The 13,396-nt window shown below is 44.4% G+C and overlaps 1 protein-coding gene across 5 annotated transcripts in view; it reads left to right on the forward strand.

Moving 5' to 3' along the window:
* Positions 1 to 13,396, forward strand: part of Ogdh (oxoglutarate dehydrogenase) — a 59,918-nt gene that overhangs the window by 16,761 nt on the left and 29,761 nt on the right. For 3 of the 5 annotated variants that reach the window (XM_051164916.1, XM_051164917.1, XM_051164915.1), the window contains 2 exons: positions 7,182 to 7,373; positions 8,853 to 8,943. In XM_051164916.1, coding sequence (XP_051020873.1) covers positions 7,182 to 7,373; positions 8,853 to 8,943 — 283 coding nt within the window. Of the gene's footprint in view, positions 1 to 7,181; positions 7,374 to 8,852; positions 8,944 to 9,065; positions 9,169 to 13,396 lie in introns of all 5 variants that reach the window. The other 2 variants (XM_051164918.1, XM_051164914.1) reach the window with 1 other exon arrangement.

The following is a 13,396-nucleotide window of genomic DNA, read 5'->3' on the forward strand; positions in this document are numbered from 1 at the left end:
CTCTATTATTTATAGGCTGTCAACCTCAAGAGTACTAGGATTACAGGCATACATCCATCAGGTTTCTAGTTCCAACTGGCTCCTTGTAATGGGTTTGTGTATCAGCAAGCATGGATCACAGTGTACCATGAGGGTTTGCCTCACAGATGGGACGGTGCTGGGCAGGAGTCCTGCCCTGGCTGGGAAAGAGAAGTCCTGCCTAGGAAGTGTGGGGAGTTCAGCTCTCCCTCTTGAGTTCTTTTGAGCATTTGTACTTAGCCTTACTCTGGCCACTCTCACATTGATCTGAGACTTGTCCATATTCACCTCTGAAATCATTCCCAGGGCATTTGATGGAAGGACTCAAACCTACAAGTTAGAACAGATTCCTGGGTTTGGAGGAGAGGGGTAGAAAGCATGAAGCCAGCCTTGCTTATCCATGCTGTGGCTAGGACAGCAGGGCTTGCCCCTCAGAGTAGCACTAGCCATCCTGTACGTAGGTGATCACAGGGCATTGGGTGGTCACTGGGTCACTCAGGGAGCATCTGCCTTTTCATTGGATCAGAAAGCTAAAAGGAAGCTTTCTGTTGGTTTTCACTTGTTTCCCTGTAGCTTATATTGATAACAGTAAGTATAATTAGCATTTGAACTTAATTGAGGGTGTATTTGATAATGCTGGGCTTCATCAAAAATTTATCTATCAATGGTAGGTAGGCCTTTGAGCCTGCCCCACCCATATCCCTGGATTATTTATTGTCACATGTCCTTTGTTAGTCCTTGGCTGGCCCCAGTACAGGACTACTAAATGCTTTTGGTTTCTATAAATAAACTGGGAGCTCAGAGTTCACTTTTTTTTTTTAGTTCACTTTATTTTACCCATAGTTCAAAATGATTTACATTTGAAACCTGTCCTGTTTTAAGTCATCTTGGCAGAAAGACTATGACCTTAAACCCACTTATGACGGGAGGTTGGCAGGAAGATATGAGCTCCTCTTCCGTAGGCTCCCTCCTCCTGTTAGCATTAGGTGGCAGAGCTTACCCTCCCCACAAGAGAGTTAAGCAGTGTACCCCAAGTGTTTTGCCCCATGACCTAGTTCCAGTACAGCTTTCTTGTCTGGTTCTTCCAATACTATCTTACCTTCCTGGTGCAGCCATACAGGGGTCTTCAGCATGTGATCTTTCTCCTTTCAGCTTTTTTGGGTCCTCCCTGCTCTTCAAGACTTGGTGCCCTCTCTTCTCAGCATTTATATCCGTTGCATAGTCTGTGAATTCACATATTTACTTTTCTTACCTTCCTTGAGAGTAGGAAGCTCATTTTAATTTGTCTTCTTGTTCCCAAACCTTAGAGCAGGGTGCACACAGTTAGCTTTTAATGGATGTTCCTAAAATTGAACCAGAAATGGATTTTTAAAAAAAATTTTTACAGCCAGGCGTGGTGTCACACACCTTTAATTCTAGCACTTGGGAGGCAGAGGCAGGCAGATCTTTGTGAGTTTGAAGCCAGCCTGGTCTACAAAGTGAGTCCAGGACAGCCAAGACTACACAGAGAAACCCTGTCAGGATGGGTGTGGGGTGGGGAGCATTTACATTTATTTATTTTGATGGTGGGAGTAGGTACCATGACATGCATGTGGTAGTCAGAGGACAACTCTTGGGAGTTGGTTCTTTCCTCCCAACCATGGGCTCCAAAGATTGAATTCAGGCATAGCAGCAGGTGCCCTAAACTATAGAGCCATATCATTAGCCCCAGAAATGGATTTTTTTAAACCATTGTTTTTGCTAGGCATAGTGGTGCACACCTTTAATTTCAGCATTTGGGAGTCAGAGGCAGGCAGATCTCTGAGTTCAAGGCCAGTCTGGGATACATAGTGAGACCCTGTCTCAAAACAAAAATAATGTGTGTGTGTGTGTGTGTCGTTCCCCCCCCCCCCAACACACACATACACTCTCTACAACTCTTTTTTTTTTTTTTTTAAGATGGTCTCTCTGGGTAGCCTCCGCTGTCCTGGACTCTCTTTGTAGACTGGCTGGCCTCGAACTCACAGGAATCTGCCTGCCTCTGCCTCCCGAGTGCTGAGATTAAAGGCATGCGCCATTACACCCAGCTCTGTACAACTCTTTTTAAAGAAAATATGTCTAATTTGGACTGGTGGGTTGGCTCAGTTAGTAAAGCATGGGCCTGAATTGAATCCCTAACACCCATGTAAAATAAGGACGCAGTGGTCAGTGCACACCTGTAGTCCCATTACTGGGGAGGTGGAGACAGAAGGATCCCTGGGGCTTTCTAAAGCAAGCCAGCTTAGCTGCACCAATGAGCTCTAAATACAGCGCGAGACCCTGTCTGAAAAGTTATGGTAAAGTGCAGTTGTGGAAGATGATACCCCTGCCTCCCATACCCACATGCACACAGATGGCCCACATACATGAACATGTATGCACAAAGAAAACATCTGTATACTTTCTGAGAATTTGAAGACCACTTACTAGATGCAAAGACTAGTGCGTTGGGATAGGCACCTCATGTACATGTAGCCCCTCTCCTGTCCAGACCTAATTTTCCTGACAGCTTCTTGTCCCTTGAGTGTCATTCATAATCTTGCCCACCTACTGTGATCTTTCAACTTTTTCTTTTTAAAAAAGTCTTTATCTCTAATGAGATTCGAGTGCTATGAGCTTCTTTTATATATAGTCCAGGTCCTTCATTTCTTTTTGTACATTAGGCCATGAGTTCATATGGAGTGGGCTCCAGCAGCTCAGGCTCCTTCCCATCAGTCCTCACAAAGTGTGCTGCTCTGGGTGGCGCAGGCTGGCACTGCAGCTGAACCCAGGTGCCCTTCTCCTTGGCCGCCTTCTTCGTCTGGTGGTTCTCCTTCACAAGCGTCAGGAAGCTGTCCCTGCTCTTTGAGTGCTTGGTGTGCTCAGTGCACACATTGATTCTCTTGGTGAGAATCTTGCCCTTAACCTGCTTGTTTACAGTGATGCCCACTGCGTGCTGGATGACGTCGTAGACTCTTCTGGTTTTGCCATGGTAACACTTAGTGGAGCATTCCTTTTTGAACTGTGCCTATTCTCTTGATGTCTACAACATCACCCTTCTTGTAGATTCACATGTATGTGGCCAAAGCAACAGCTCCATGCTTCCTAAAAGGGCTAGAGAACATAAGCGAGTGGGCCTCCTCTTTCCCTTCCTGTTTGTCATTTTGGTGAGTTACTGTAAGATGGCTGCGCGGCCAAAAGTGAGTGCTATGAACTTTGAACAGTCTAGTGCTAAGATAGGCAAGGAAACATGTTTTTCTCTGTTTATTAATTGCAAAACATGCCAAGTAAGAGGTTGGAGAGGCAGATTACCGTAGAGGTGGGTGTGGTGGACCTGGGGCAGGAGCACAGGTCAGCATGACTCAGAAGTCACCACCACCACCCTTCATCCTTCTGGAGCCAGAGCCCAGCTCTGTCTCTGTCTCAAGGACAAGAAACCATTCCTGTTGGGGAAGTGTTTGCTGCTGTGCTGTGCTGTGGTTCCCAGGGAACCAGCTGCTGCTTTCCTTTTTTGTTTCTCCCTGGTACCTGGAGACGTTTCTGAAAGTAGAAATTGCTGCCCTTTTTATGTTGACCATGGTTTTGTCCAGGTGGTAGCAGAGGATAGTGGGGGAATATTCAGAGAAACAGAAAACCAAGGCTGGGAGCTTAGGCTTATTTTCTTCACTCACCAGAAGATGGAAGGTAGTCAGCTTGTCATTGATGCCACCAGGGCTGCTGCTTTCCTTAGTGAGTGGCCCTCTGTCATCTAGGTCACACTGAGCAGGAATTAGTGACAAGGGAGTTGACATTTTTTTCTCTTGAACTTTTTTCACATTTGCAGAAGCTTCATACCTCTTGTGCTGGCCAGGCACTGATGTCTCAGCCTAATTGTTCTTCATCCCAGTGGGTTAAACTTGAGTTGTGGTGGCAGCCTGGGAACAAATTAGTGATAAATACATAGACTCTCAGGTTGAGATAAATGCAGGAGGAGACCAACAGGGCTTCAGTTAAGGGTTAAGGACATCTTCAAAATAGCGACAAATCTGGATGTTACAGTGACACTTGTATGAGGTGATGAGTGGGCTTCTCAGGAAGCTGTAGAGAAAGTGAGAGTCTAGAAGTGGGTGGTCAGTAAGGTCTCTAAAGACTACAAAGAACTCCAGACCCAGAGCTGGGGTATTAGAGATGACAGTAGCATGGATGTTAGCATCAGGGGTGGGAGAGATGAAGGCAGGGCTGGGGAGTGGGAGCTGTACATAAGATGCAGGGTTGCAGGGGCAAGAGAAAAAGGAATGGCCTTTGGCTTCCCAAGAAGGAAGTTATGTAGGGGTGCTTCTGGCCTTGAACAGGTGTCTGCGTTTTGGCTACCTGTGGCCACATGTGTGGGCCAGATGATGGCCTTCACTTTCTAAGCCTATTGAAAAGAAGATCTAACTTGTTTAAATGTACTTAGTGTATGTAGTATGAGTTTTGCCAAGTAGGTATAGTCAGCTTACTGTATACTGAGGCCTCTGATGGTTGCCTATCAGAAACCTGTTAGTGTGACACCAGGCATGGTACAGAGGGAGAGGTTTTTAGGTGCAGTTCCAACCCCATAGGGGCCACTCTGTCCGTATCTGCTTGTCTGAGAAGAACCACTGGAGCTGCATTCCCTACATTTTCCTCTTTGGAAAAAACTAGTATAAACCTGTTCTCTCCCTACGCCCACTCTTGCTAACCCCCTCCCACACTCCTCACTGGCTTTAGTACAAGCAGAGTTTCTGTCCCTGGAGTTTTACTTAGCACAAAAGAACGTCACAGGGAGCTGGGTGTGACGCTACCATGCCCCACTTTTTACATGTTTGTTTGGGATCTGAACTCAGGTCCTCATGCTGTGCAGCAAGCACTGAACTCTCTACCTCATTTTTTGAGACAGGGTCTGTCTTTGAACCTGGAGGCTACCAATTTGACTGAACTGGCTGGCTAGCACACCCCAGGGATGATCTTTATCCCCCCAGCACGAGGATTACAGGTGCACACCATCATACCTGCTCTTTTATATGAGCTCAAACTCGGGCCTTCATGCTGTGTGTCAAGCACTTTGCTAAATGAGCTATAATCCCCAGCTCTAGTATTAAACTAGTCTTCCTGCCTCTTAACCTTATGAGTAACCTGCGGAACCAGGAATGGTGGCACACAGTTAGAAGCACTCTAGGAGTGGAGGCAAGGGGGTAAGAAGTTCAAGGTCATCCTCAGCTGCATAGCAAGTTGAAGACCAGACTGGGACACGAGACCTTGTCAGAAAATAAAATCAATCATGCTTAGGATTCAGTTTAAAGGTAGAGAGCCTGCTTAGTGTGTGAGAGGCCCTGGGTTTCCCTTGAGGTGAGGGGTGCTTTGAGGATAAAAAGAAGGTGCTTTGGGCTGTGCTGTTCTCCATGGGCTCCGTGCTGTCAGGGTAAGGCCATGAGTGTCAGAATTGGACAGTGAGCCAGCTCCTGCTGCTAGTTTGGAGGGATAGAGCCTTCCTGAGGATAGAGCTGCATGTTGTTAGTTCATGCAGTGCTGGAGTGTGATAGGGTTGGATTGTCTCACCCCGTTTGCTTCGGCATTGATGAGGCTTTTACTGAAGGCCTTGGTGTGTGTGGCCAAGAAGTTTCTTGGACTGATATTTGAAGATGGACCACTAAACCGTGTGGTCTATGGTCATCTCTTCTAGAATGAGGATAGACGCTCACATGTGCTGTCATTGATCACCCTGATTCTAGAACAGGGTTGGACAGTTGAGACACCCTGGTCATCTTTGCTTCTAAAACAAGCACCTATAGCCAGAAGTATGTTCTTACTGTAGACTGTTATAGTCATTTCAGAAAAGTTCATAAATATTTTAGAGTGAGAGGCTGCTCTGTTGTATAAGAGGTAGTCAGACTTTTGTGTGGTTGCTTTTGTGTAGCTTTCTGGTTTATATACCAAGAGCATATAGATATATATTCATAAATCAGATATGTTGATATCCCTAGACAGCATTATGAAAGAGCTAAGTCAACAGAATCCAAATGATCAAATGGGGTGGGGCAGGGAGCAAAGTCACTGGCAGGTCACTTGCCTACCATGTTTAGGGCCTGGTGTTTATTCCTAGCAGGATATTTTTAAAGACAAAGAACTTTAACAATCAATATCATGATTTATTTATTTGTTTACTGATTTTTTAAAACAGGGTTTCTCTGTGTAGCCTTGACTGTCCCGGACTCCCTTTGTAGACCAGAGTGTCCTTGAACTCACAGCCTGCCTCGCCTCCCGAGTGCTGGGATTACAGGCGTGCACCACCACGCCTGGCTTAGTGTTATGATTTATTGAGTCATCTTTACCTGCTGCCCCCAGGCATAGACATACTCCTTTGAGAGCCACAAACATCCCCACACTGAACCCCCGAAAAGCACATCTAAGTAGTAACTTTACAAGTTCGTAGGAAGGAGAGTTTCATCTCTTAAAATTTCCAGAAAATCTAATCAGAATTTACTGGTGGGAAATTATAGACACACAACTGTTGCAGAGAAGACAGTGCCTCATCCTTCAAAGCTGTGTTATGTAGCATGAGCCTGTAATCCCAGTACTGGGGAAACCAAAACAAGTGAATCATGAATTCAAAGCCAGTTTAAGCCTAATAGTGACTTCCATACTCAGATCCTGCCCTCACATTCACACACCCCCCAACCTGTCCTTTTTTTTTTCCTTCCCAGTGGAAATAAGTCTTCATCTCTGATCTCGAAACTATTTTAAGAGGTTAAAGAGATAGCTTAGCAGTTAAGAGCACTAAGAGGACTTAGTTTGGTTCCTAGCGTCCATAATGGGCAGCTTACAACTACCTGCAACTCCATTTCCAGGGCATCCAGTGCCCTCATCTGGCTTCCACAGGTGCACACATGGTGTTAAATACAAATAACCAAGTATGGACATACACACAGAAATAAGTAAAAATCTTAAAATACATATACCTTTAAATATTTTAAAATTTACATCTTGTGTGAGGTAGGTTAAGTAATATATAGTATATAATTTACAATACAAAATACAAATTAGACTATTCAAATCTGAAGTAAATAAAAATAGGAATATAAGGAAATGACAGTGTTGCCTTCTTGCAGAGGACAGTTCTTTATGACACTTAAGGAAGAATCAGGTAACTGTGCTTTTTTTGTCTTTAGTCATGGGACATTTTTTTCCGAAACACCAATGCTGGAGCCCCTCCGGGCACTGCCTACCAGAGCCCTCTTTCCCTGAGTCGAAGCTCCCTGGCTACCGTGGCCCATGCACAGTCCCTGATGGAAGCACAACCTAACGTCGACAAACTTGTGGAGGACCACTTGGCGGTGCAATCTCTCATCAGAGCATATCAGGTGAGCAAGAGCTGGCTGTCAGTATCATATAAGATATAGTATTTATTCCCTGGCCCTTTTTGGGTATGCATTGTTTTACTTCCACATGCCAGCTGTTTCCTTTCTGCTTTGTTCTTATGGAGGCAAACATCAAGTATAAGAGAAAAGAAACAACACTCCCCTAGTTGAACACATTTTTCAATTTAATGGTCTGTTTCATAATAGCTCATGACTTCTTTTCATAAATAGGCAAGCCAGTATCTGGGCATGGAACGTGAGGTTTTGCACAGCTGGTGATGGGGCGGTGCTGTGGGATGGAGTTGTGTCCTATCTCAGTTGACAACTGAATCCTGTAAGAAAGTAAATCCATAGAGTTTAGAGACAGAAGCCAGTGGGTAGAGAAGAGGAACTAAGTCTAAAAATGTGGTAAAACAAAGATCCTATATCTAAATTCTGCCAGTAAGCAGCCAGCCTCGTTACATGTGTTCAGCAGGACTGGGCTTTTTCCACCCTGTCCTTTCTCCATCTAAGCACAAAGATGATCTTCCATGAGTGCTTCTGTTGGGGAATTCAGACTTTAAGATAGATCTGAGGAAGCCAGGCATGGTAGCCCACACCTTTAATCCTAGCACTCTGGAGGCAGAGGCAGGTGGATCTCTGTGAGTTCGAAGCCAACCTGTTTTACAGAGTGAGCCCAGGACAGCCGGGGCTACAACAGAGAAACCCTGTCTCGAAAAACCAAAAAACAAATAAACCTCTCTTCTGTTCTTTTAAATAGTTCAGATAAAGGGCTTTTAACCCATATAGTAGTGGGAGATTCTGTTTATATGACCTACTCTGTAGCATTAGGGCAGAACCCTTACTCCTCCACACATTTGGATATAATGAAGGCAAACCTTTATTAATACAATAGTACCATGATTATACCCTTTCCAGTCACAATCAACACCTAAGCCTTCATTTTCTCCCTCGGAAATAATTGTCTTTTCCTATCATGTCTCATTTTCACTGATCTAGGAAACTGTAACGAGCCCAAGATTCCTTTTTAAATATCCAAGGTTGTAATAACTTGAGAAACATTTTCCTTTTTTATCCTCATAAAAGGGCACTTATGCACAATAATGCTGTGGTGGGGGAGAGGGAGAGAGGGATACTGGGAATTGAACCTATGGCCTTGTCTCTACAATTGAGCTGTATATATCCTGGTCTCTCTTTACATTGAGACAGGATCTCACTAAGTTGCCCAGGCAGGACTTGAATTTTTGATTCTCTGCCCCAGCCTTGTAAGTGGTTTAGATTATAGGTCTGTACTAGCAGGCCCAGCTCCCAGTAATGCATTTTAAAATAAATTGTTTAAACTGTTTTTAAAAGAACTAAATCTGTTGTATGGATTCACTGAGCTATGTTCCTTTCTAAGAAAGATTTGTATGAAATATAACTTTTACCCCTCCCCAAAGCTCACTGGATCTGTTTAATGACTTGCTTGTATTATTATTCCAGGTCAGGGGTCATCACATTGCAAAACTTGATCCTCTCGGAATTAGTTGTGTAAATTTTGATGATGCTCCGGTAACTGTTTCTTCAAACGTGGGTGAGAATTAATATGTAAATGCTAATTTTAATGTAATTTTACTTTTTTTTTGCCCCTTCCCTCTTTTTTTTCTCCTGTCCTTTTGTGTGTGTCCTTCCCTCTCATCGTTGGCCCACTCATAGATACGAGGGCACCATGTAGCACAGCTGGACCCCCTGGGGATTTTGGATGCTGATCTGGACTCCTCCGTGCCCGCTGACATTATCTCATCCACAGACAAACTTGGTGAGGGTCTGCGAGCAGTCAGCTGCGCTGCTTGAGCTCCTCTCGCTGTGCACAGCCTGTGCTAGCCAGGACATCCAGACAGGAGGGAAAGGCTCTTAAGTTTCCTTCGTTCTGATCACTTGAAATTCAGCAGTAATACAACCATAGTGTATTTAAGGATGTTGTCTCAATTTTCACCCAGATTGTCCAAGTCTCAATCTGGAAAATAAAATTTCAAAGGAAGGTTCTGTGGCACCGAGAAAACCTGGTCCACTGCTTCAGAGAATAGCTCTTCTGGCTCCAGCTTTCCTTGCAAGGCTGCAGTTGTCAGGGGTGTCCCGTTCTTGAATATGGTGGGGCCTGCTTGGGCTGGAGGGTGTTCATATTCTTAAGGAAGGAATTCTAGAGCAAGGTTTTCCTGATTTGTAAATGCTGGTGATCACACTGAGGAAACTTTGGAAGGCGTTCCCTACAGCGTCAGGAGGCCAGGGCCTTTGGGTGGTGCATGTGTGGAGAATTGGGATTTGTCACTGTTATCAGAAGATATGCCAACCTGTGCCTTGTCCTCCTTGTGAGGTGAATTGGCATTGAGGTGCTCACTGCAGTTGCTTCCAGAGTTAATTTGCTTATGTCACCATGCTGCTAACCTGTACTAAGGAAATGATGTGACTAATTATGAAATGACCAGAGTGTTCACAGTAGGCACCTTGCATGCTAATAAAATCGATTATCACCTACTTGCTAATACTCTTGGGGAGAAGATGGAATTAGTGTCCTTGAGGAACAGTCTCTGGGGCTCGGTACCTGCCCTGTAGTCCTACAGGCACTGCTGAGATGTAACCCAGGATTTGGATGTTAATCAGCTACAGCTAGAGGACTTTATTGATGTTGGACTTGGTGTTGACAGTTGTAAATTGTTCTTTAGTGTTCAAGAACACTCGTAGATATTACAGAATTTCCTCCGTATTGTATATATTCTTTCAGAAAGTTTAGGAAATGTGTAGAAAAATAAACTTTGTCTTTTGGTTATCTAGACAAAAAAAAATTGTGAGGTAAAGGTGCTGGGGAGATCACTCAGTGAGTAGGAGCACTTGCTATGTAAGATGAGGGCCTGCGTTCAAGCACCGTGTTAACAGCCCATGGCCACATAAGCGTGTGACTCCAGCATTGTGCAGACTGCAGACAGGAAGGGCACTGGCGTCTGTTGTTGCTAGCCTACCTGCTCCAGGTTAAGAGAAAGACCCTGCCTCAAGGAAATAAGACAGAGATAGCCAATGACCTCCTCTGGTCTCTGTGCAAGTGTAGATACACACACAGAAAGGTGTAGACACTTCTTCCTACCAGCAAGTAAGCAGTCAGTACCAGCTATGTTTCCTCTCATTTAATTCCGTTCTGATAGATTGCTCCCCAAAAATAATTTGTTTATGGTGAACTCCAAAATAGAAAATCTGGAAAAGATTAAGATTTTGTGATCCATGTGGGGTAAGAGGACTTCTAGCTTCTATGACCTGCATTAGGGAAAAAAATTATGAGCCAGGAACCATGGACAAAAACCAACTACTTGAGGCTGGCTAGATGGTTCAGCCACAACCTGAGTTTGGTCTCTGGAACACACATGGTGAAATAAGAGAATAGACTCCTGCAGGTGGTCCTCTGACCTGCACACGTACACTGTGCATGTACATGCATACAGTTAGACAGGTAACAAATCAGTGTAAAGACTAACTTCTGTCTACGTGGAAATGAAACCAGATCCAAGATGGGAGCTCACGTCCCAAGACTGTGTTTATGAGGCGCAGTCATAAGTCTAGGCCTCAGTAACTGCTGACTTACTACACGTTTGTGTTCAGATTCTATTTATTTATTTTTTGTTTGTTCGTTTGTTTAAAGGCAAGAGTCTCATTATGTAAACCATGCTGGCTTCAAACTCAGACAGATCGACCTGTAGTTGCCTTCCAAATGCTGGTATTAAAGGTTTGTGCCACCATACCCAGATGTTCAAATGGCTTACAAACCCAGCAAAACACTTGCATGTATTTACCACCTTAGTGTAAAGGCTGATTTAAGGATGTAAACAGTCAGTCAGGTGAAGAAAAGCTGAGGACAAGTCTGGAGATGTCTCAGGTGTTCTGTAGCATGGAGTTGGAGTACACCACCATCTTGGCATGTAGACAAGTTTTTGTTCAGCTGTTACGTTTCACAGTACATAGCCTGCAGTACACTGTCCTCGTGGGCTTATATGGAGACTTTATTGCACAGGTGTGATCAAACTATCTTCTGTCCCCTTCAGACTGTGTAGGTCATGGCAAGCTGTGGGGGATCCCAGCCTAGCAGTCTTGGGGGGGGGTGTTAAAAAAAAAACGTATGGAATTCCAGCAGAGCCCAGCCTCCTGAGTCTATACTTTACCAGTCTACCCTATCTTTATGTATTTATTTTCCCTTCCTAGGCCTTGCTCAGATCTACTTTGGATAGTGTCATCAGTGTTTTTGTGCTTCTGTGAGGATCATAGTTGAAGATGTAATAAATTATAAAGCTTAAGTGCATAGAAATGCTCAGAGCTCTGAAATCCTCTGACCACTGTCTGTGACCAGGAGCATATGGGTGCACTAAGAGTTAGGAATGAGAGAAAAGCACATTTGATGCTCTGTTTTTTTTTAAGGTAGGGTCTCATGTCACCTAGGCTGGAATAGAACTTGCTCTGTAACCAAGGTTGGCCTTGAACTCCTGATTTTCCTGTTTGTGTCTCCAAGGGTCTGGGATCACAAAGATGTGCCACTTGATCCTGTAAATTTTATTTATTTTAATAAGAAAAATTAAAATCCTAAGCAGATCTTGAATTCTCAGTGTAGGCCAGGCTGGTCTGGAACTTAAGAATTTCCTCGTGGGTCTTCCACATGTTGATTAACATGGCTCTTTGCCACCATGGCTAGTTTCCCTTGAGTCCCGCCCCATCAAACTCAGGGCCTCTAGTAAGCTAGATAAATACTCTACCATTTCACTACATCCTATCCCTGATGCTGTGAATTTTAAATAGTGTGACATAAAGATACATATAGGTTAAAAAGGTGTCAGTTGGTAGACGTTTGAAACTGTAGGAGAAGTAGTTTGAATAGCCACCGTTGATGGCCACAGGTCTTTTATGAGTCCAGACGCTACTCAAGCTCCAGCATCTCTTCCCTATTGGATGGAGTTTATAATTAATGGCTGACCTTCAGCTAGATGCTTAACCTTCTGTATCTCAGTCGTCTCATCTTTAAGACAGGTGTGATGGTATCACCTAAGATTGTTTCAGAATTAAGCCGTTCATAGAGGAATATACCTGTTGTAAGCTCTCTGTGTAAGCCAGCGTGCCTTTGAACTTGCTGCAGTGATCTTTCTGTCTCTGGAATTCTGGGCTTATATTTGTGACCCAGCACACCTAGTTATCTCTCCTTCCTGTCTGCCTCTCTGCTTTCCCCTTCTCCCTCTTTTTCCACCCTTTCCTCACTTAGGCTGAGCTCAGAGGGCCCTACTGCCTTATCCTCTTGAATAACTAGGACTACAGGCTTTTCAATGAAAAGTTTTTTTGTTTCTGAGACAGGCTTTCTCTGTATAGCCTTGGCTATCTCAGACTCACTTTATAGACCAGGGTTCAAACTCACAGAGATCCACCTGCCTCTGCTTCCCCAAGTGCTGGGATTGCAGGTGTGCACCACTGAGCCTGGCTCTTTTGGTTAAAAATTTAAAGATTAATTTTTGGAGCAGCTCTTCAGTTAGTTGTGGATTATATTCCACGACTGTGCTCATGATGTCTGGGCTAGGGTTCCTTTTTCCAAAACGTATTCAGGTGGAGTCAGGTTCCAAGTAAGCCTCTGGAGGGCCATTTTAATTTGTGTGGGGTTGTACTGTAGACCATACTTGCCTTAACATTCCTGTCACCCACAGCCATGGTTTGTTCCGTGTGTTTTCTGGCAGTGAGGATAAGGCATCCCACTGTCTACTGCCAGGAGGAAGGCTCGTGGGTTTAGGAACCAAAGTAGAAACGAGTGTGTCTTGCAAGATGACAGAGTTGTTATGAGTGAACAGGTCTAGACATTGAGCCTCCACCATTGTCATTTTTTGGAGATACACAGCTTAGCCAGAAACAAATCAACCTGCAGTGCCAGCTGCAGCGCGGCGCCTGTTGTCTCAGGGTTCCAGTGCTGTGCTAGTCATGCTCAGCTTGACACAGGGGAGGCTTGACATCTTGTTCCTTTTAGCTCTTGTCCT

The sequence above is a fragment of the Acomys russatus genome, chromosome 22, assembly GCF_903995435.1.
Source record: "Acomys russatus chromosome 22, mAcoRus1.1, whole genome shotgun sequence".
NCBI lineage: Eukaryota > Metazoa > Chordata > Mammalia > Rodentia > Muridae > Acomys > Acomys russatus.